At 40.5% G+C, this 25,090-nt stretch overlaps 1 protein-coding gene across 4 annotated transcripts in view; it reads right to left on the bottom strand.

Moving 5' to 3' along the window:
- The window catches only part of EXOC4 (exocyst complex component 4), a 746,462-nt gene that overhangs the window by 525,476 nt on the left and 195,896 nt on the right, over nt 1-25,090 (bottom strand). For all 4 annotated transcript variants that reach the window (XM_049643019.1, XM_049643021.1, XM_049643020.1 and 1 more), the window contains exons 8-9: nt 24,688-24,833; nt 19,917-20,005 (exon numbers count right to left, since the gene is read on the bottom strand). In XM_049643019.1, coding sequence (XP_049498976.1) covers nt 19,917-20,005; nt 24,688-24,833 — 235 coding nt within the window. The remainder of the gene's footprint in view (nt 1-19,916; nt 20,006-24,687; nt 24,834-25,090) is intronic.

The following is a 25,090-nucleotide window of genomic DNA, read 5'->3' as shown; positions in this document are numbered from 1 at the left end:
CTCCTTTCCCCAAGATTAAACTGCAGCCAATTCTCATCCAGCCAGATACTCTTCACCAACAAAGGAAGGAAGATTAAGCAAGACTGACAAAGCTGAGAATCCGTTGTGGGATTGCAAGAATGATAGACTAGATCAATGAATCTTGTTCCTAAATCAGAGATGCTTTAGGGGGAAGAAATGCAATGACAGAAATCACCGATTATATAGTCACCATATGGTCTCTTCCATTCATGGTTAGCACAGTCCAAAAATTGCTTATAAATCTGTTTTTTAAAATACCCCCCAAGATTCTAACCAAAGCGCCTATCCTTTATATAAATAGAGAAGATCAACACTGGAGAGCATGAGAAAAGCCACATTCACGGCCCCACCACCACCTCAGGCCTAGGCAGGGTTCGTCACCTGCGTCCCATCTTCTGGATACAATCTCCCGGATGTCAATAAGCAGGCGGGCCATAAATGTATATATTGACAGCTTCGGATGTGCATACCACCATCGTGAGTGCAAAAAAAGCACAAGAAACAAAAAACAACAAACAAACAACAACAACAACAACAAAACAGAATACCAGAGAAGCGAAGACAATGCTGGATGATTGGAAAGTACTGACAAGGTCCCTTTACTTGGAAACCTTAGAATCTAAGGGGTAAAGAAGACAAAGAGAAGAGCTTCACCCTGGCAGAGTGAGCTAACACAAAGGATACACTGCTCCTCTATTTCTCAATCCGAAATGAGATGTCTAAATTAAGAAAGGAGAGGATGAAAAATATTTTCCAGAACAAATGAATTTTCATTATGTTGAATTTCCACGGGGAGCACCAATTATGCTGATGGCAGAATACGCTGTTTTAGAGGACGCGTGGGGGTGCCTTACTTATCATCTCAGGCCCCTAAGCTTGACAAAGATCACCTATCATTAAGTGGTAAACTATGTCTTGAGATAACTCACCACCTAAATGATGTCTCAAATGATTTAAAATAATTTAAAACACCCCCCCAATAAATAAGTAAATAAAATAGACTCCCCAAATAACAAACCACCATTTAGAAAAAAAGGTTCCTTTCCTAATGAAAGAAATGTTGGCTTCTCTCCAAAGCATATAAACACTAAGTGTTTGTTCAGCAACTGAATATGCAAACGAAATTTATTGGAGGAAAATGGAATAATAAGTAATAATGCAGGAACAAAAAATACCACTGTGCTTCTAAAACATATTCCAAGCAAACATTTACAACAGAGATTTTGCATAGCAAACAGGCCACTAAAGAATCAGGCATTTTAGGTTCTTCCATTTCTGATTTCTTATTCATTCCCTTCTCCAAATTTTCCTTTGCTTTAATGGTAATCTCAGAATTAAAATCAAAAGACAATTTTTTTTTTTTACATATATTTCACACTCCCCCACCCCCGCTTTGCTGTCAAGTGTCTGACCCCAGTTTGATAATCTCATTTCCTGAGAATCAAAAAGCTGGAAATTTAAGCTTCCTAGAGTGTTAATTGCAGCCCTGCTCCATTGCTAATCAAAAAATTGGATGTTTTGCATGAAAATGCTTCTCTAATTAATTCTCAGTCATAAATCGCCCTGGTTTTAATAACCCCTCCTTGATTGGATAGCCTTTGAAGAGACAGTGCAGCTAATCCGCTAAACTAGAAAAAACACACGCAGAAAGAAATAATAAGTGGGCTTACAAGGTATGAACTAGATGATTGCATTAATACTGTCAAACTAAAAAAGTGAGTCTCCTTCCCGGGCTTTTCATGCCTCACGCAGCACCCCAGTAAAATAAACCATGAAACTAGGCATCATGAACAAAGTCAACTGTCACAGAGGTCATGCATCAAAAGTCAAATCTTTTCACCCTCCTCCCGTAAAACAGCTATTCCTATCATTTTTTTAAAAGAGGTTTCCCTTGGCATTTTTCCCCCTAGAAACTGGAGATCCAACAATGTCCACGTGTCACACTGTCTATTTTAATAAGACAGGGTTTTTGTTTCTCTCCTTCCCTCGGCTTCTGACTGACAATATATTATCATACATATCTCTAAGAGGTGCTGAACTGGATTTTCATTATCCAAAATGTCAAGATTCGTTTTTGTCATCACAGAACACAGCTGGTCTACACCAGCAGCCCTTTGATTAATTCAAATGGAACAAGTCACCTATACATAACTTCATTTTCCCTAGACTGGGTCTTGCATTCTGCAGATTTTAATTTACAGCTTGTCAGTATAAGATACCATTTGCTGCCATGGTGGCACTCAAAGAAAAAAAGCAAGTCTTAATTAGCAGCACTTTGCATTAATCCTATGATTACTAATAAGGCAACAATTGGGAATTTTCAGCTTCAGAGCAGGAATTATTTAGAATTCACTCACTGCTGTTTAATAATATTATACAAACTTTCAGAAGATGTTGCAACAATATAGATGCACAATGAGTACATTTAACAAGCACTATTTTTAACATATAAATGAAAATAAATGTGGTTCTCCAGTTGACTTATAAAATAGTTATGTCTACGTTCCCTAAATTTCATGAAGGCAGATACAACAAAAGTTATGCTAAAAGAAATGACGGAATAACAGGCCTGGATGAATTACTACAACAAGAGAAAAAGGATTTCAGGTTGATTCTGACTTGAACACAGAATGCTCAAACCCACAGTTGTATAGCCTTCTACCGTCAATAAGATTACATTAAAAACTTCACAATCCAATACGAGACACCACTGTATACCCCCCAGAATGTCTGAAATTAGAAAAACTGACAATACCAAGTGGTGGCATATAGCGCTGGTGGAAATGCAAAATGATACTCTCACTTAAAAAAAACTAGCAGTTTCTTAAAAAGTGACATATACACCTACCATAGGACCCACAACCTCACACCTAGGTATTCCCGAGAGAATTCAAAATTTATGTGCCACACAAAGATTTGTACACAAATGTTTAGAGCGGCATTATCACAGTGGCCAAAAACTGGAAACAATCCAAACACACATCCGCAGCTGGAAGGATAAACAAAGTAGTAAATCCATTTCGACTGTGGTATATCCATTCAATAGAGTACCACTCAGCAGTAGAAAGAAACTATTGATATCTGCAGTAATATGTATGTATGTCAAAATCATTATGTTGTGAAAGAAGCCAGTCACAAAACTGTTTACTATATGAGTCGATTTACATAAAATTTAGAAATTACAAGCTAAACTATTGGGACAAATCATTTCACTAGTTACCTAGAGCTGGGAACAGAGAGAAATAGTCTATGAAAGGGCACAAGGAAATTCTTGAGTGATGAAAATGTTCTGTATTATGACAGGTGAACATATCTCAAAACTCATCAAATTGTTCATTCTAAATGAATGTGGCTTACTGTATACAGATTATCTCAATAAAAGAAAAATAAGCACCCACTATTTCAAATGCAAGTTATTTTGCAAACCCTATATAATGAACTCTATGATATCAATTGTTCAACTCTGTATGACTGGTCAAGTTATTTAACCTCTACGAACCAAGCTGTTCTTAGACATAAAAAGTTAGAAAATAAAGGCCTACTAGACAAAAGGATTATGAGAGTCAAGTGTTAATTATGTATGTACTCAAAAAACTGACAGCTCAGTAACTTCACCCTCTTCTCGCAATATTAGTTTCCCTTCTCTTCCTCCCTATTATAATCTATGATATATTCATGTATCTCCTCAAGTATCATTAACATATTGGAAAAAGTTCCAAACTTGAAGAGAAAACACCTAAGCTTCTATCTAGTTCACCATTTGGTTAATGTGTAATATTGAACTTCTTGTCATTTGTAAAAAGCATGAATATTTATTGTGTACACAGCATATTCCAGTCACTGTATGAGGAACTTGAGATGTAAGGTAAGCTCAACTGACATGGACCCTGCATGCTTGGAACTTAGAATAAATAATGACTACACATTTTACACAAACAAAAACAAAATACTGAGTCATTACAGGCATGTCATGGGCTACAACAATACGAAGCTAACCTAGTTCTGGGGGTGGGGTGGGGGGAGGGGGGTGGTTGAAAAAACAAAACAAAACAAGGTAAGCCGCCTCAAGGAAATAACAGTTTACAGATTAAAAAGAGACACTCCATGTAAAATCTTTTAGAATACTGACACATGGTAAGTACTTAATAAGCATTATTTAAAAATCGTATAAAGCTAGAGCTACCTTAAAGATGACAACTAGTTATTAAGGACAAAGAGAAGATGGGCAAGTCAGTTTTATGAATAGGGAAGGGCACATGAGGTGTTCCCGGGGCCTGAATGAACATGGCATGTTCAGAAGCCCAACATGGCTGTGATCAGAAAAGGGGCCACACAATGAGAAAGAATGAAATCTGGCCATTTGCACCAATGTGGATGGAACTGGAGGGTATTATGCTAAGTGAAATAAGTCAGGCAGAGAAAGACAGATACCGTATGTTTTCACTCCTATGTGGATCTTGAGAGACTTAACAGAAGACCATGGGGGAGGGGCAGGGGGTAAAAAAAAGTTACAGAGAGGGAGGAAGGCAAACCGTAAGAGACTCTTAGATACTGAGAACAAACTGAAGGTTGATGGGGGGCGGGGAGGTGGGCGAGAGGGGAAAGTGGGTGATGGGCATTGAGGAGGGCACCTGTTGGGATGAGCAATGGGTGTTGTATGGAAACCAATTTGACAATAAACTATATTGTAATAAATAAATAAACAAGAAATATCTCAGTGGAGAAGAAGAAGGAGGAGGAGGAGGAGGAGGCGGAGGAGGAGGAGGGGAGGAGGGGAGGAGGAGGAGGAGAAAAGAAAAAAGAAAAGAAAAGAGGTCACAAAGAGGCTGGGTGTAAGCGGTGCCCAAATCAGGCAGAACATTATTAGGCATATTAAGGGCACGGTACTTGGTACTAAGAGATATTTTTTAAAAAAACCACTAAATACTTTTAAATTACTCTGGTTCCAGTGTAACGAATGGTTTGGAAGGATTCAAGGCAGAACCAACCAAGAGGGGAGAACAGTCAGAACCTGGGTAAGGGGGCAGTATCGGTAGGACCTGGTATTAGATTAACTGCACGCCGCACGGGTGGAAGACAAGGGTGACCTCCAGGTTTAGCAACTGCTAACTCAACAATCACATTTAATGAAATCAAGTACATACACTGAAAGAAGAGCAGGTTTGGGGGGCAGTGGGGAGAAGGGGAGATTGTGGGTCTGACTTGGCCATGTTCAGGATCGGGTGCTCAAGAGACAGCCAGCTCAGAAAGTCTATACTGCTTTGCCTCAGAAGGTTATCATGACAGTGACGGTTTTGTATTGCTGTGTGCACAAATTATTACCAATATTTTTAAATTGTTACTCCCCACTGTAAAGTCTACAGAAACACTGGAAAACAACTAGACCTCCACACTTTCTCAAAGTCCGTCTCAGCTTCCAAACTAAAATCAGAGAGAACTGGAAACATAGGAAATAAGACTGACAACTAGAATAAATATGGTTCTTTTCCTTGCTTACAGCAAGAAGTATTCTAGCAACTTCTACCCATGAGTCTGAGGAAATATTTGAGAGTCTTAAAGGGGAAATCATGGGGTATCAGGATGGGGTGCTAGATTAGCTTTCTATTGATGTGTAACAAATAGCTCGCAATTTCTGTGGGTCAGAAGTCCAGGCATGAGTTAGCTGGGTCCTGTGCTCAGGGCCTCATTAAAATCTAAAATCAAGGTATCAACCAGGACTGCAACCTTATCTGAGGCTCAAGGTCGTCTTCCTAGCTCATTCAGGTTGTTGGCAGAATTCAGTTCCTTGTGGTTGTAGAACTGAGACCCTTGTTGTCCAGCTAGACTGTTGGATGGGGGTTCCTCTTGGCCCCAGAAACCACCCTCAGCTACTTGCCACATAGTACACTCTTCCCGCAAGAATTACTTCCTCAAGGCAAGCATCTGTTACTGCTTCTTGTCTCTTTTAAGGACTCACGTGGTTAGGTCAGGCCCACCAAGGACAATCTCCCTTTTGAATACTGTAAAGACTATCGTCCGGGACTTTAATCACATCTGGAAAATCCTATGACAGTTGCCATATAGTGTAACCTAATCATGGGAGTGATGGTCCGTCATATTCACAGATTCAGCCCCCACACAAGAGGAGGAATTATAAAGGTTGCAGGTCATTGGGGTCATTTTAGAGTTCTGCCTACCACCAGCAGGAATATCAATTAGATATGTGTAATAAAGGTATAATTCAAAGTAGAAAGCCACTGACCAAAACAATGGCATAGGGGAAGAGAGAAAATATCTTTATATTCTACCTCAAAAGTTGTAAGAAATTAGTAAGTGATTTCTAGCAAGAAAGGTCACCCAAGAATTCTGGGTAAAAATGTATACACAGTCAGGCCTTCCAAGGAAGAACAAGGTTACTCCCCTACGGAAAGCTTAGAGAGAGCTTAGAGATTCTTTTTAAAAATGAAAACAATAAGGTAGACACATCCACCAGAAGGACACAAACTTAAGAGGCTGATAAAATCCCATTTTAGTGAGAATGGAAAGCGACTGAAATTCTCAAGCAATTTCTCATTAATTTCCATGATTTTAAAATGCTTGGTAGTATCTTCTAAAGCTAAATGTAAAGCTGTCTCATGACCCAGCAATTCCACTCCCAGGCACATCCCTAAGAGAAATGAGTGTTTATGTACAAAGTTATTTATAGCAGATTTGTCACAGCCCCAAAGTAGAAATGACAAATGTCCACTAACAGGAGAATGAATAAATTGTCCTACAATCATACAATGGAATATACGACAAGAGCAACAAACGGATACATACAATAACATGAGTGAATCTCACGGACATCATGTTGAACAAAAGAAGTTAGTACACAAGATACTGTATGACCCTATTTCTATAGGTCTAAAGAACAGGCAACACTAAGTGATGACATTATAAGTCAGAAGAGTGGCACCTTGAGGGGGTGGTACTGACTAGGAAGTGGCATGAGAAAGCCTTCTGGGGGCTGGTTACACGGGTATGAGTGTGTGTGTGTGTGTGTGTGTGTGTGTGTGTGTGTGCAAAAACCCAGCTGTATATCTAAGGTAAACAGCACTTTACACACTTTTTTGTAGGTATAGTCCACTTCAATATAAAGAGAAATAATAAAATAATAAGATAGAAAAAAGGGAGAAGAAACAGAAAGGATTCAGTTCATAGGAACTAAAGCTCAAAAGTTTACATAACATATGTTATTACTTGTAAAAGTAACTGAGGCAGTTACAAATTTAAAGTGTAAACAAACAATGATGGCTAAAATCTCAGCAAAGTCATCTAAAACTGAGTAATTATTCTCCTTGGGCATTATATTTGCCTAAAAATGTCCTAGAAGTGAAGGTATAAAAGGAACACTACTATCATTTACGTGACAAAGGATTTCAATTTCTCAGGAAATAAAACCAAATTCTGTATCTGTTCTGAGGAAACTATATCTATTGAGTTAACCAGAGTAAACAGTTTAGAAATGATCAGAGACGGGGCACCTGGGTGGCTCAATCGCTTTGACGTCGACTTTGGTGCAGGTCATGATCTCTCAGTCCGTGAGTTCAGGCCCCTCACCAGGCTCTGTGCTGACAGCTCAGAGCTTGAAGCCTGCTTCAGATTCTGTGTCTCCTTCTCTCTCTGCCCCTCCCCGACTCATTCTGACTCTCTCTTTCTCAAAAATAAATAAACATTAAAAATTTTTAAAAAATGATCAGCGACAACCACTCAATCTAGATACTAAAGAATTCTTGTGGCACAAGATCTTCTCTTGAGAATTTTTAAAAATGATTCAATAAGGTTTTCAAGAGGTGTTAGAATGTCTGATTCCCAGTAAGAGTCACAGAATCTAGAAAGAAGGGATAATCATAGATGACTGGTGGTCTGTCCCATCTACAACCTCACTTTTATCCAGCCGCTTCCTACAGCCACGCTGTCGCGAACTAGGTAAACAGTTCGTTGCTCATCTTCTAAGCCAAGTCAAAAACTTCCCTTTCAGATTAGCTGTAACCTTTTTCTTTCTTTCTTTCTTTTTCTTTCTTTCTTTCTTTCTTTCTTTCTTTCTTTCTTTCTTTCTTTCTGCTTGTTTCAGTCATACACCTTTTATTGTTTTCAAGAACTTACGTTGTTTTCAAAAGATCATTTCCTTTATGGTACTAATTTGAGATCTCTGCTAGTTCTAGGATTTTTTAGTTTAAGAATTGTTGGCAAATTACAAGTGAGCCTATGACTACTTTTTTTTTGTTTTTTATTTCCCCCATGGGTAGCCAGGATGTGACCTCAGAATGAAGGCAAGGGGCAGGCAAGACAAGAGTGTCCTAACACATCGCCAAATGATCAGATGTAAGGTAGTTCATTTATAAAGAGAAGGAACGACCTTTCCATTTTAACCTCCTTTTTTAGCCATATGCTAATTATTCTCAATTACTTATGTAGTACAATTCAGAGTTAGTGGCACTGAATATCAAAATGACTTTGAAGAGGAATGGCCACTTTGATTATTGCCATGAGATTTTACCTCTGGGGTGGATGTAAGTGGTTAAGAGCAGATCACTAAGGAGTCACTAAGTGCTGCCCTCTTGGTTAGAGACGTTATGTGAATTCCACCCGGGCCACCGCAGTGGATGACACTTAACACTGCATGATTGGGATGACCACTGATGTAAGCACATTTTTTCAACACTCCTAAAGAACTTTTGTCAAAGAAGAAAGCAGGGATTTAAAAAAAAAAAAGAGTTTCTAAGAGCCATTCTAGAAGATTTTACTTAAATCTATTTTACTTGAGTCTCATTTTCATTAATTTTTAAAAATGTAATGGTCTCCTACGTGTGAATTTAAGTGTCTCCTATGTGTGAATGTGGGGGGGGGAACCCCAGATAAATTAACAACAGTTAACACTTCATCATTACTTCATACGTGTCAGGCACAGTTCTCAACAGTTTATACGTATTCACACATTTCACTCTGGTCCTATGACATTAAGTATATTATATACTTAAGTATATTACATTCAATTTGTAGAAAGTAAAACTGACACACAAAAGAGCCAATTTACTCAGTCACCCAGGTAGGAAGCCTGACTGCAGAGACCACACTCTGAACCTCCAACTAGTCTTCAGATTCCAATCTTTAGGAATAGTGACCAAATACTGAGAATCCAGAACCCAGAGTTTTGGACTTGATGGAAAGTCATAGAAATCATGTAACTTCTCTCTCTCGGAGAAAACCAGTTAAGGGACTTGCACAAAACCCCAGAACAAGCCGTTAAGAAAGATGAATGGTAGCTAGATTTTAATAACATAAATACAGGTCCTTCTTGGAATAAAAAATAAAGAATCGTATTCTACAGATGGTTTAAAATGAGCACTCAAATCAACAGATCAAACAAAGCCAAAAAGGAGAAAGTGGTATTTGCAACTTAAAAGGAGGAGGAGGAGGAGGAGGAGGAGGAGGAGGAAAGGAAGAAAAGAAAACCTGAACTCCGACACTGGATGTCAGAAAGGGAATGGTGACAGGTAATCAAACACTGCCGAATGCCTTGATAAGAGATTAGGCTTGATTACATGTCGTTAGATTAGACAGATCTACACAAAATTAAAAGAGAAACATGAAAATATATGTTTAAAAAAAGCTATCTTCACCCCTAGGTAACACTCCATTAAAACTACCTTCTTCTTAGGGCACCTGGGTGGCTCAGTCAGTCAACCATCTGACTCTTGATTTCCGGTCAGGTCATGATCTCACAGTTCATGAGTTCAAAGCCCCATGTCAGGCCCTGTGCTGACAGCAGAGAGCCTGCTTGGGATTCTGTCTCCCTCTCTCTCTCTCTCTCTCTCTCTCTGCTACTCTCTCTCTCTCTCAAAAGTAAATAAACTTAGGGGCGCCTGGGTGGCGCAGTCGGTTAAGCGTCCGACTTCAGCCAGGTCACGATCTCGCGGTCCGTGAGTTCGAGCCCCGCGTCAGGCTCTGGGCTGATGGCTCAGAGCCTGGAGCCTGTTTCCGATTCTGTGTCTCCCTCTCTCTCTGACCCTCCCCCGTTCATGCTCTGTCTCTCTCTGTCCCAAAAATAAAAAAAAAAATAAAATAAATAAAAAATAAAATAAAAAAAAAAAAAGTAAATAAACTTAAAACAAAACAAAACAAAAAAAACCTTACCCTTTTCTCGTACTGCCTATCTTAACAAATAACATCATTATCTACCCAAGTCGCCAAAGAGGAAAACTGGGAATCGGCCAAAACACTGATCTTTGCTCAAGTTCCACACAGGAGGAGTCGTCATGTCCACTTGATTCTACCTCAGAATTGGCTTTTAGATGTACTCCCCTCCTCCAACCTCTCCACTACTGCCTCCTAAAATGCTGCCATGATCTTCTATAAGCTCTCACCTGACATAACAACACAACTCGCCCCCCTCTCCAGCTTCACTATACTCAATGCATCCTCCACAGAGCTCCCACAATACCTTCTCTAGAATGCATTTCTGATTATGTCACTCTCCTGCTTTAAACCCTTGGAGGACTCCTTATCACCCAGAGGACAAACCGTGCCTTCTTGCTGTTACACCAGGTCCCCGGAGACCTGCCCACCAGGCCTCCCTTTTCTAAGCCCAATCTTCCCTACATTCTCTGCTTCAACCCCAACAAAATACCGACTACCCCACGAAGCTCTCACACAACAGGGTGTTGTTTTCGTCTTTCTCCCTACTGGCAGTGCGTGCCCTCCCTGGACAGTCTCGCTTTTGGATTACGACTCCCCTTGGCAATGTTCAGTGTTTCCTCCTCCATGCTCCTGAAAGTGCTTAGAACGTTCATTAAAACTGTATCTGTTTGCAAGCCTTGTCTTCCGTGGCACCTAGAACTCTCCTACACGCAGATGTTCCAGGGGCAGGCCTAGAATACAGGTGGCCTAGAAATGTTGACCGTATGTTGTCACTTTTGTTATGTCAATTGGTACAACAACCCTAAGAAATAGACAGGGCAAGTGCTGCTAACTTCATTATACAGATGAGCAATCTAGGGCCCAGAAAGGTAACGTGACTCGCCTAGTAAGAGCAAGATGAGTAATAGCTACTCCTTCCATTAAACCACCATGCTCCCCAAGCTACTCAAAGCACAAACAGCTGCACCAATGTTCCACATATGAACATCACTAACCAACTGAACAGGGATATGTAAATTAGTTAACTGGTGCTGAAATCAGACGTTAATGTGCAAACAAACAGGGACTTATTTGAGCTAAGTGGGCATGAATATGCAAATGAACTGGCTGCAATTCAGTAGATGTCATCACAATTCTAGGAATGAACATCCTATATTATGACTGTTACAATATTCATGTAGCATTCGTACATACTATCATATATTACTGTAATACGGGCTTTTTGAGTTTAAAATTGTGGTGAAGCCAAAAGTAACTTGATGCGTATTTTCACCCACACAATTACAAGCTGGAAATCAGATGTGAGCACGCAGAACTCTGCCGTCTGCTGCCATTTGCAGTCCACGCTGAACGAGGTACTATGGCACTAGGGTAGGCGGGTCCTTCGTGATCCAGCCCCTGCCAGTATCTCTGGCTAAATCCACCGTGCACAGTCTGATATGATACACTACCACAGTTGCATTCAACACCGTGATTTTTCCTACAAAAATGTTTAATAAGGGGGCACAGCTCTACCATTTGAATACGCTTCAGAAAATCCAGTATGTGATTACGCTTGGCTTTTGCTCAAGTGTAGCACGACTTCTGTTTCATTACCATCACCAGTACACCATTGGTTCTATTGATGCTTAATGTCTTAATTGTTACTATGAACAATGGCCCAATTGTTATTATGAACAACAGCTTTAGTGTCCCATCTATTATCTCTGGTTCCTGAAAGTAACAAATTATAATCAGTAAAGGTGTGTATACATAAACTGATTTCCTTAATAGAAACAGTTATATCCATCTAACTCACGTTATGAAACAAGGAAAGCCTCTTATCTACTCTCACACTTGTAGACGTTTCTCCCTGCCATGACCACTGCCTGAAACGCCCACCTTCTTTACTTGAAAAGCTTCTTTCCACCTTCTTCTATAAGAAGTTTGAAACCTCAGTGCTCCCAAGAGCCTCCCTGCCTTCCCAGCCCTGTACGCACATCTGTTAGAGATCTACACAATTCCATCATAATGCGTTTCACAGTGCTCTGATCACTTGTTTGCACTGCTGAATTAAACAGAATATAAGCAGGGCTACAAGTAGCAGAGAACCAAAATACCAGTGACTGAAACAAGACAGTTTGTTCCTCTCTCGTGGAGAAGTCCGGGAGGCTACAGTGGCTCTGGCCATCAGCGGTGTGACACAGACCCCAGCAGCCAACTCAAGCTGCTCCGATCTCATTGTTCTACCACCGACAGGGGCGCCTCGCCCACACAGTCTAACATGGCTCACCACCACGTGTCATTAGGGCTGTGCGTGAGGACACGTTCACACACACCGCGCTGGCAGAAAAGGGGCAGCCTGTTCCTTCTCTTTAAATGGAAGGCCTGAAGTTATCTCACTTCCACGCACATTCTACTGGTTAGAATTAAATTACATGTTCATGGCTGGCTGCAAGGAAAGCTTAGAAATGTTTTATTTTGGGGGGGCCACGTGCATGGCTAAAAACCAGGGGCTCTATTCATACGGAGGAAAGAGAACACATGCTGGGAGGGACAACTGCCCGTTTCTGGAACACAGTCACGGCCCCTTTCTGCTCCTTTGCCCTCCGAAGACAGAACTGGGTTCTGTTCATTACTGTATTCTAAAGGCCTAGTGGAGCGTCCAGGACAAATAAACGTAATGAATCTGTACATATTCAACAAATAACCAGCAAGTCCTAGAAAACACAGGAAATGAAGGAATAGCTGCTGACGTCACTTAACACTAGGTTCTGACTTGGCCGATGAGGATGAGGGAGAGGAGGGGGCAGGAGGTCAGCAGGGAGCGCTCCTGCTCCTGAGTCATCTTCTCGTGAACGACTCAAGGGACAGCTCCAGCCCAGTAGGAATTCACAGCGGTGGCACAGACCTGGCATTTCCGTGGAAAGAACCAATCCAGCTCTCACAGGACACTCCAAATTTCCTGCAGACTTCTAAACGGGAACATTACACTACATATATGGTTGTGTCTCTGGAGGTTTCAGAGGCCTTTTAAAAATTGTTGTGTTTATACTTTTTATGAAATGTATAACAGCTGAATGTATCGGACATTTAGTACCGTTGTAAAAACACAACAGCATTTCCATCACGTAGCTGAAGAACCAGCACCAGCACCATTATCTTTGGAGTCCTAGGTGCTCCTCTCTGATTATTCCTTCCTCTATCCTTTCCAGAGGTGATCTCTTCCCTGAGCTTTATGTTTATGCTCCCTCCTTTTCCTTCTTCACATTTTCACCACATAAGGACATACACCTGAAGATATTATTCGGTTCTGACTGCTTTTGATGGAATCTGACTATACATAACATTTGTGATTGCTTCTGAGATTCAACCACGTTAACATACAGTCTGGTTCATTCATTTCCATTGCTACATGGTATTCTGTGTGGCTATGCCACTATTTATGAATCCATTCTCCTGTCTATGGTATCTGAATGGTTTCCAGGTTTTGTTATTCAAACAATGCCACTATAAACTCAAGTGTCAACAGATTTTGCCTTTCAGTTCTCAATGCGCCAAGGATTTATTTTCCTAAATGATAGGAGTTTCAAACTCAACATCTGTTTTGTTTTGTTTTGTTTTGTTTTGTTTTGTTTTGTTTTGTTTGCTTATGGATAATTGTCTGACCACTCATCATTGACTCATCTGTCCTATCCCGACAGATCTATAATGGCATCTGTCTCCCTTATCAATTTTCCTTTGCATAGCGCTCTGCTTCTGGGAGTCTTTAATTTTGTAATGGTACCTTGGGTGCTGTACAGAGGAAGGGAAAAGGGACAGATGTTGGGGGTCTAGGCAGGCAGGGCTCTGAGCCCTGGACCCCACTTAGTCAAAACACCTCCACTTCCATCTGCTTTCTATACTCAACCCTGAAATAAGACCTACAGAAAACAGGTTCTAAGACTAAGAAAATGAGTTCGAAAACCAGATTAGGAGTTCCAAATCAATTTCTACCATTAAAATCTACTGCTTTATTTTCTAGACGTCATATTATATATATATATGCATATCAATTTCTTCTGGATTTTGATAACAGCTCACTTCAGGTAAGGCCATCTCTATGAGTAGTCCTGAAAGGACTCAACCTTCATTCTGAAAACGTAAAAAGGCGTTAGGAACCATGTCTTGTTGGGACAATGACCCATGTGTTCTTCGGTGCCCTCACCAGTCTAAGAATTACTTTCCCCATGATGGGTCATAAACGTTTCTGGTCTTCTCTATTTGCTGAAACAGCTGAAGTCAGAATTAGTTGCATCATATAAACTACTGAGGTTGGAAAAAATATAATTTCTTGCAGCCCTAACGCAACTCTAAGAAAAGGAGTAAAGCTGTTATTTTACATTGAAAAGTTAATGTGAACCAAATGATAAAAAATATGACAGAAGCTAACTTTAAAATTTTTCTGTTACATAGTAGAAATTTGTTAACTTTTTTCATATTTTGGATGGGTTTTTTGACGGAAAAAAACACTTTTAACTCAGGTATAATACAAAGAGAAATACATATGTATCACTTTCCAATCTCTAATACATACGTCACTTAACAGTATTCACTCTTTTCCCCTATCTGCATGGATGAATGAATAAATGGGTAGAACAAAGGTTACAGGTCATCAACCAGTTCTGCATGATGACCAATGATCACTTCCCAAGAGTGAGGTTCACAGGCTTTACGAAGGCTTTGTGACAGTTGCTCTGAACTCTCAGGATCCATTGTCCCATGACCACCAGGCTCCTTCACACAGTGCAGGTACCAATACTCTGTCCCATGGGTAGGAAGGATGTTATAGGAACTAGAATTCTTCGGAAAATGAACCCGCATTATAAATGAAACCCAGAAACAAAGAACGTTTTTAAATAAATGTCTACGTTGCACGCATTAAGGCTAAGAGGCGACACACTCAGTAACAAATCTCGGCATAAGAATACTTTTATTTCTTATCTGTTCACGACCTGAGGAACATATACTTATAACTTACCACTTCTTAAGAACACATAAAGAAACTAGCATTTCTGAAAATTCTATTATAATTTCATTATAAGGTTACCCTCACATATGAGTAAGTTCAGTCTTTTAAAAAAGCAGGAGTGTACATATATAAAAGGAAGGGGAATCAATGTTTATACACTATTTTAGAATCTAAGCCAGAAGAGATAACTATGAAAGATTAAGGTTATTTTGAAATAATTATATGCAATTTTAAGAAGAAAAATGTATTTTTTCATGTGCCCAGCACATTGCTACATAGTTATTAACAAAGTCATCACGCAAAATTTAAGACTACAAAGAATCTTCCAATCTTGTTTCAGGATATAAAGCTTTATAAGTGCTTCTTATATTTAAGGCTGTGGAACAAATGTGTGGTATGAGTGTAAAGGTGCTGTACCTCACTTCAGCCAAAATGACCCTGAAAATGTGTGCGTAAATGAAATCTTGCTTTAAATGCTCCATTATAGAACAGTTCGCTATCTGAGAGACTTGTATTATAAATCCTTTGGTAAAAAAGGATGCTCAACTCATGCCTAATATATTCCAAAGATCACTGTACCTTAAGGCAAGGTACCTCCAAACAGATTAATTACATATGATATCATTAAGTATTCACAGCCCCAGATACCAACAACCCATTAGAGGGAGAGACTAAGAAAATTCAGGTCAGGTCAGGCTAAGAGCCCAGTTTTCCCTGATGCCAGTACTTCCATATTTACCATGTAAAGCAAATCCTCTTAGAGAAGTCAATTCTCAAGTGGTGGGAGCTTTACAGAATATTTTAATGTCAGGGCTATAGAAATGCCACTCATTAGACTAATGGGAATAAAAATAGCACTCTAAAGGTAATATTATTGAGTACAAACAGAAGTACTAAGCAGCCCCAAGACAGGAAAGAACTGTAATCAAAACTGAGTATACATTTCTACTTGGATCAATGACAATTAATGTACTCTACTCATTCGTGATTTTATTATCTGAAAAACGAGCAAAGAGGACAAATCACAGGCCTCTTACTCTGTATTAAACCTCCCACTAGGCCTTCTCAAATAAGTAGGCCTATAGCTACAAATAAGGAGATACTGGGGATAGAGGCCTCCTCCATTATACTTTTTAAGTGCTTAATTCAAGCCAAGCATTGTCCCAGGCACTGGAACGCACTAATGAGTAAGACTTGCACTGTGGGTATTCAGAGAGAAGGGTAGCAAATTACCAAGCGGGAAACACACACACACACACACACACACACACACACACACACACAGAAATGAAGTCTGATAAAGAATGGTAGGATGGTGGTGGGGAGTGGGCAGGATGCTGGAAGAGGTCAGGAAACAATAACGGGATTTGGGCAGGAGATCTAGATCTGGAAGTCACCCGAACCAAGGCACCAAGCAAAACTCAACTGGGGCTGAGATACCTGGGTGGAGTCTACAGAGTGAACACAGCAAAGGTTCCCAGGACCAAACCTTGAGACGCTCAAACATAAGGAGGGGAAAAGGAACGTGGCTGGCCGAAAGATCAAGTGAGACGAACACAGAGCAGCAAACGTTCAATCTGCCAAGATGGAGGTCACCGGTGACCTTGAGAAGAACCAACTCGGGAAAAGTAAGACTGGCGAGGCAGAGAAAACAAGAGATAGAGAAATGGATGCAACTCTCCCAATTCCACCATGTTTAATATTTTAAAGTACCGTTTTAATGTAAATCAATTATAGCTCCTCTAATTTTACCAGAGTTTTAATATCTAATTTTACAGTCCCTATGTCCTCCTAAAGTAGTCAGAATTGATAACCGCTCTATTTTTCAAATGAAAAAACCGAGGCACAGTGGGGCTGATTAACCTAAGAGCTTATTTTGATCATGAGCAGCAGCATTTTGATTTTCTTTTAACCCTCATGAGATACTGTATTCATCAGTTACCTTGTTTCCCAAAGAATCCCACATTAAACCCGAGAAGCTATATTCACCTAAACGTTCATGTAACCTGTGACACGGTTGTCTAAGCGGTAAAATGAAGCAGTCAAGAGGCTCAAAACAACGGGAAGTCTCTGACTGATGGAGACACACAAGTTAGATTTCCACTTGTTACTGTGCACACTTTGAAACAGCACCCCCACCTCCTCGGCCCAATTGCCAACAGTAGACTATATAATGAACCAGCTGTACCATAACAGAGCCAACTGAGATGGGTTGATGATACCAAAGAAATCTCATTTTTACATTCTTTTTTCCCCTTGTGTGTCGTTAGGGTGGGTAACATTTTTAATTGCATGATAACTTGAAAATGTTGGCAGGAACTTTACTTTCATAAAATTTGAGCTTTTTAATGTTACTTTGATGGTCTTTCTGATGGATTTTCTTTGCCGCAGAAGGAAAGGTTGACCCTGTGAACGAAAGCACTAGGAAGCGAAGCCTGCAGCTACGCGGTAGTAAGAGGAGAGACACAAATCTTCTCCAGTCTTTTATGATTTGACTGACCTATTCAATTATGCCTTTTCAAGGATAAACTGAAATGCAGATCTCACTGTGGCCCTCGTACAAGCCAGATTAATAGAGTAACTGAAAAAGGATGGTCGTTTTCTAATGGAAAATAGGTGTGATTTTCCCCTTTTCCAGCTGGAATGTTAAAAGCATTCATCAGAGATGCTTTTGCTCCTCGATGAAACGCCATCAAACTTTCACAAAAACTCCTCAGCTGAGCTATTCTCTCACCAGGCTGTGATCTGTCAGCTCAGTGAAATTATTTAATGATTATTATGAGCATGATATGTTTGCTAACTACTTTCTTCCCTGGAACCAAAGATCAATCCTCCCACTTGGCTGAACCCTGGTAAGGAAAACAGACTACAGAATACAGCTCCGTAGTTCTATTAACTTGCTGAAAAATGAGAAAAGTTCCTAATTAGATTATAGTGACTCTTCAATTAACCACCCTCACAGAATAAACTTCCTCCATAACTCACTTGGATTTGAAAACGTTTTCCAATCACATACGGCAGTATCATCCTAGGCCAGACAGCTCAGTGGCCACACTTCTTATGGAAGCTAGTTACGACTGCAGAGAACAAAAATGGATCTACACATAGCCTCTGCTTCTCCTCAAATTTAAAAACTAATAGAACCGTGAAGCTGATACCAGCTCTCAGTGGCCTCCCCTCCTTTGGGGGGCCCTTCCTCTCTCTCCATGGTAAGTTCCCTCTCCTACGTTTGACATCGACTGTCCTCATTTGTTCTGTCGCTGAGTCAGTGAGTATTAATTGAATATTTACCATACCAGGCACTACGCTAAGGACAGGAAGTAAAATTGTATTTCTTCACTCCTTGACTTTTTTCAATCCTAACTGCCCTCTGTACCCATGTACCTTAAGACTCCAAGATGCACACTTCACGTTTCCCACGCCCCTCCCCCCCCCCCTCTCCCCCCCCCCTCCCCCCCCCCCCCCCCCCCCCCCCCCCCCGCCACATGGCAACACTATTATTAAATAAAATGCCGGTAAGTTAATTTCCTTTTCCTTGTATCCTCAAACTATTTCTAGGCTTTTCGTTCTGATATATACGTGAGCTATGGAATTATTACTGTGGCAGAGCTATGGGAGAGCACAGCCGCATCTTCAGAAAAATTTACAAGTGTTTAGATCAATAATGAAGGTGTAGGTAGAAATGACTAGGCAGTGGTCCTTAAATCCAGAGAGGCTAGCTGGTTAATTTATAATGTTTTGATGTAGAACCATGATGAATCTTAAAAACTAAATATTTAATTGTGTAGGCTACTCGCTGCAAAATATTTCAAGTGCCTCTACTGCCTCCCCAAAAGCGGAAGTGTTCTTACGCACCCTTCAAGCAGGAAGCCCACGGTTTTAAAATAATTTTAAATAATCACCCCGTCCTCTCAACTCCTCTACTAGTTTTTATGCATAACATTACTTGGTTGTAAGCACTGACTTCCTGATATTGTTAGTGATGTCCATGAACACTGATAGCTGGATCTTAAGGCTTTATCTTCTCTTTCATTCTATTCGACCTTCGTCTCCTCCCCCTCCATCCCCTCTGATGCCTGGGATGGCTTGCACTTAGCAGGACTTCACAAATCTTTCTTGATTGATTCCATTTACCATGATTAGCATCTTTCTTGTCACAGAAGGAAACGTTATTGGATTTTTGATTTAATTAAATCTACTTACGATTTATTTTCTCAAGTATTTTCTCCTACAGATTACAACTCTTTAGTAACCACGTATGGATATCAAATATCCTGTATATCAGAGCTAGCTTGATTACAACATCCTATTTAGAGGCATCTTTCTTCCTTTTAAATAATGGCAGAGGCTGCATCTGCCCTTTTCCAAATCCCAGGCACTCCTGCCACTTTCCAGAAGGTATAGAAAACAGTAAGTGTAACACTGACAGCCACAGACTGGCATTCCCGTGGACTGTGACTGGACTCATGGCTGCCATGTTTAAGCACAAACAGACTGACCTCCTGTCTTTCTGCTTTGAGTTCTCACTTGAATGGTAGCAGGTCTATAAATCCTGTGGCCATAGCAATCGTTTTAGCTGCTCGGCAGCAGATGCTGGGAAGTGATAGAGGAAACAGATTATCAAGTCTTTAAATCTCTGCTATCTTGAAAGAAACTGGTGAATGCGAACGGCAAATTCACATGTGCCACACACTTCAGATCTTCCTCCAGAAACTAACTTTTCCAGAGCAGTTCAATCACTTACCTTGAAGTTCTCCACTGCGACTGTAGAGCTCCCGTCTCTGCTCTCGCAAATAGGCACTCATACTGATGGCATGGGAGGAGGATTCGAACCTGGAATGAAGCGCAGGGTAAACAGAGAGGCAGTAACCAAAGAAGCGGTGGCCACCTTTGTACCCCAAGTGTCCTACTCCAGTCTGTGTGGCACTCCCTAGCGTTCCTTGACCCAAACATACTGGCCAATCCATGACAGGGCCAAAGCCGGCCGCCACAGACCTGGATTCATGAACAACACTCCTGGCCAACGCCCCTCCACAACAGCAGTCGGGCCATTCGCTCATTCTTCATTTCAACGGGTACAACTCTTCATCTGTTGCAACTTTCTTCTGCCTCCAGACCCTTTGCCAGGGTCCCTACATACACGAATAAGGGTATCCTGTAAGGTCATTCTCATTTTGCTGCTATGTGGTTCAAAACCTGTGAGTGACCGCCCCCGCCACAGAAATGTATCTTGCTTTTCTACACTCCCCTGGTTAGAGAACGAGTACAGAAGGCACGCTAGCAATGCCGCTGGATAACTACACCAAGGAAGCAAGGCATCTGTGGTTTCTCCCTAAAAGTCCTCAAAAGCAATACCGTTTCTAAACGGTTTCTGATCTGCCATCTACAACAAAAAATATTCTCAAAAGTATCAAGGGCGCCTGGATGGCTCAATTGGTTAAGCGTCCAACTTCGGCTCAGGTCATGATCTCATGGCTTGTGAGTTCGAGCCCATGTTGGGCTTTGTGCTGACGGCTCAGAGCCTGGAGCCTACTTCGGATTCTGTGTCTCCCTCGCTCTCTGCCCGTTCCCTGCTCATGCTCTGTCTCTCTCTGTCTCTCAAAAATGAATAAACGTTAAAACAAAACAAAACAAAAATCAGGTGACAAAGTGTGTGTTCACATCACCCCAGGAATCGTTCGTTTCAGAGGCCAGAAACATGGAGGATAGGCACAGGACACAGAACAGGTTTCTAAAGGCTAAAATAATAATTCAAGGATGAAGAAAACAAAAGAAAAAATCACAGTCTCAAGAGAAACTTGCAGGTAAGGGGAAAAAGAAACAGGTAAATTTAAGATTAAATCAACAGTAAATCCCCTGACGTGTTAAGAAATTGCATTTCAAACCTGAGATTTTCAAAGTCAGGGGAGCAGGCTGACAGGAGAAATCCTTCTAAGAATGACTGCCTCTAAGTGGTAAACAGCAACATCACGAAAGAGCAGCAGTGATAATGGCATAGGTTTCTGGCAACAAAAAAGGAACGCCATCACTTTCTTAATTATGCCTTCTTTATCCATTCTTTGACAAGGAAGATGAATGTCAGTTGGAGGGAAACACTTGGCCTTCTTGATCCTCTCTCTGCACCCTGCCAAGAACTGAGAGGGCCCTAACAGCCAGAAGGAACGCAAAGTGTGTGGTACTTCACAAGTGCCACCTGCCAGTCAAGTGCAGGAAAGAAGCCGCCGACCTCCAAAAAGCGCGCTGACGGCTATTGATCAGAAATGGCGAGGGGGGGAAAGAAAAATAAACTCTTGAGCAAAGAACAGAGAGGCACAGATTATACAATGAGAGAGAACTTAAACACACTTAATTAACCTTGGCTAAGGGCAATTAAAGAGAGTAATAAAGTCCTTCATGGATGCGATAAAACCAGATTACAGCTCACCCAAACCTTAATCCTTTATGACCTGATGTATTTTTGCTACTGAGGAACCCTCTTTATGTTTGCCACCACTCACAGATTGGTATGATTTTACAGTAAAAGAGGCACTAGAGAAGATACAACCTCACCTCTTACTGTATAGCCAAAGGCACAGAGGCCCACTGAGACGGGAGACCTGGTCTGCCGCGCACAGCTCATTAATGGTAGAGCTGGGTCCGGAAACAGGCAAGTCTGTAGTAACGGCCTCATTCCGCGTGGGCGATGAGTTTTTATTGCTATGCAATAACAATAAATGTTTAACAATTACTTAAGTCCATTTATTCATTTCCAATAGTCTATGTTTTCCAGTACCTCAATTTCAGGATTGGCTCAACGTATAAAAATGTACGTTGTGGTCTGAGATTCAAAGTTAAAGATGAGGGTTGACAGCATGAAATCTAAACACCCTGAAACCTGCTTCTGCAATACACCTGGATTTACCACAGGAAGTGGGGCTAGGAAGACGGAAAGGGAAGAGGAAGAGACAAAGAGGAGAGGAAGAAGAAGAGGAAGAGACAGACACAGACACAGAGACAGAGAGCGCACACATGAGCGAGCAAACAAGTGAGCGGAGGAAAGGCCTAAGCATTAAGGCAGCATCTCAGGCCGTCTTAGTTGCCTTTGCTCCCTCTGCAAACAGCTGTGTGCTCAGGAAAAGCGGTTCCTTTACAGCCCAAGACCTATCGCCAGAGAGAACCCCTGACTGGATGAAGACCATCACCGTGGTCTGCTCCCATTTGCCAGTGACTGCTGTAGGAATGGGCGTAAGACCTGAGGAAAACTTGCAGAGAGACTTTGTCACTGGCAGAAAAGATGAATAAATGGATAATAATTATTAACAAAAAAAGATCTGAAGTGGGATAGCCCCTTTGTAAGACAGTCTGGCAGTGTCTTACAAAGCTAAATAGAATCTTACTTTATGGTCCAGTAATCATTCTCTTATGTATTTATCCAAATGAACAGAGAACTTACATCTACACAAATGCTTGCACATTTACAGCAGCTTTATTTATAATGGCCAGAAATTGGAAGCAACCAAGATGTCTTTCAAAAGCTGAATGAAGAAAAAAAAAAAAAAATCGAGGTACATGCACACAATGGAATATTATTTAGCAATACAAAGAGATGAGCTATCAAGCCACAAAAAGACATGAGGAACCTTAACTGTATATTGCTAAGTGAAAGAAGCTAGTCTAAAAAGGCTACATATAGATTCCAACTATAAGACATTCTGGAAAAGATAAACTACAGAGACAGTGATTATCAGGAGCTCAGGGGGTGGGGAAAAGAGGAAGGAATAAGTAGAAAACAGAGGATGTTTAGGGCACTGAAATATTCTGTATAACGTACTGAGGCATATATGACATTAGGTATTTATCAAAACCCACTGAATGTGTAACACAAAGAGTGGACTCCAATATAAACAATGGACTTCAGATAATAATGAAGGATCACTATCAGTTCATCAATTGTAACAAATGCACCATACGTAAGAACACAAGATGTTAACAAAAGGAGAAATTCTGAAGAAGGGGGACATAAGGACACTCTGTATCGTCTGCTTGATTTTTCTGTAAACTGAAAAACGGTATAAAAAATAGTCTACTAATTAACAAAAAATTTTGTCACAGGAAGAATCACACCCTTTCCTTGGCATCACTCTATCCTGGAGGGGAACCTAAGGCAGGGAGATGGAAAGGGCGGGGTCGTTGGCCATTCCGCACTGTTGGATTACGGAGTCCTCTACATTCCTCCCCACTGTGTAACATAATAACCTTCCTATGGTTTAATCTCATTCTTTTGGGGTCTGGATTACCTGCGGACTAAGGCATTTTAACTAACAGTGCATCTGCCCTCTGAACAAAACTGTAAAACATCAGAAAAGAACGCATTCAATGAACAGAATGTATTTTATCCCAACGCAAGCACACTCAATCTCCTCTCCTCTGGACCACAAGATAAATGAACTGTTGAAACTTTCCATAATGATTAAGAACTCAATGAAAAAAAAAAAGAAGAAGAACTCTATGAATCTATGATATAAACAAATCTCAAAAGTGAATCAATAAAAGATACTGGAGCTTCAACTGTTCAAAAAGAATGAATTCAAAATACTTCTGGAGTCACATTATACGCTTAGATTTACAGGTACAACTTAACTAGTTATCTCCCGACTCGTCAGAAGAATGCACAGATCTGCTAAGATTTAAATCCTGCTTTGACCAATTGCCAGTTATTGCCAGTGAATCTACTTAAATTACTTAACCTCGCTTGCCTCAAGCTTTTATGTGTAAAAAAGGATTAAAAATAAAACCCAGACCTGTAAGGCTGCAACGAGTAAATGAGATAATCCATGAAAATGGCTTAATGCTTTAGCCAGTACTTGGTGAGGATTCAGTGCCAGCCACTACTCCTGCTGCCAAAATTTGATATAATCATATGTAAATTATGTTTGAGATTATTTTGAGAAATTTATCTCCCACAGTACCTGGTACATAGTAAGCACTCAGCGGTAGTGTTACTGCTGTTACTATTAATATAATAATATTAACTATGAGCTGTTACCAAATGACATAGGTACGTGGCCTGGTGGTATTAACTAACATAGTAATTAGAAAAAAAGAATTTCCAGAGTGTTCCTTTATTTAAAAATCAAACAGAATCCAATGCTACTTAGCTAAGGAGATTCTTGTAAACTTTAAGGTTATTTCTTGGCACTAGTGTTTTTCTCCCGAAAGCTGACATATTTCATTTCATACAAAATGCCCCAGAAATAGGGTTTTGTAGCCCTTCGTTTTATATAAAATGCCACAGAAACAAATGACAAAAATTTTTATTAAAAGTCCTAGACAGTCCAATAACCATACCCCAAAATATCTACTTCCCCTTATAGAAAACAAATGTACACAAAATAAAAAATACATTCACTTCCCATAAATTATTTCAAATCAGCTTTCACTGGGTGAAGCAATGGCTGCCAATAAAGTAGAAAGCCATCCTACTTGGATCAAACATTTCTTGACACCTGCTATCTTACCATCAGGGAGATACTTACTTAAAAAGAGAATTTTTTGGCCTTTGAGGTTTCTTCTTGGCAAAAAAGGCTGCAAAATCTCGGCCAGTGCTGGCATAACTTAGTTGAGCTGATGGTTCAGAGGCCGTACGAGTATTTTTCATATCCAAGTACTCGGTCAACAGCATCTGTACAATCAGATAAACAGTTTAACACACACATTTATGATATGCTACTAAGAAAAGCAATTTAAAACAACGAAAACCTAATTCTAAATCCTCATCCCTGACATTCAGAAGTAACCTCGCTATTCACATTTCTAGTTGTAGATCTGAGGAAAGATTCATCGCAGCCAGAACATCATCCACTTGCCACCTACCCCCGCAAATGAGAATAGGATGTGCTAGGCATCTGAACATAGGGGTCAAGGGGGGGCGCTTTTAGT

Source organism: Panthera uncia, chromosome A2 (assembly GCF_023721935.1).
Source record: "Panthera uncia isolate 11264 chromosome A2, Puncia_PCG_1.0, whole genome shotgun sequence".
In the NCBI taxonomy this organism is placed as follows: domain Eukaryota; kingdom Metazoa; phylum Chordata; class Mammalia; order Carnivora; family Felidae; genus Panthera; species Panthera uncia.
This window is presented reverse-complemented; position numbering and strand designations above follow the sequence as displayed.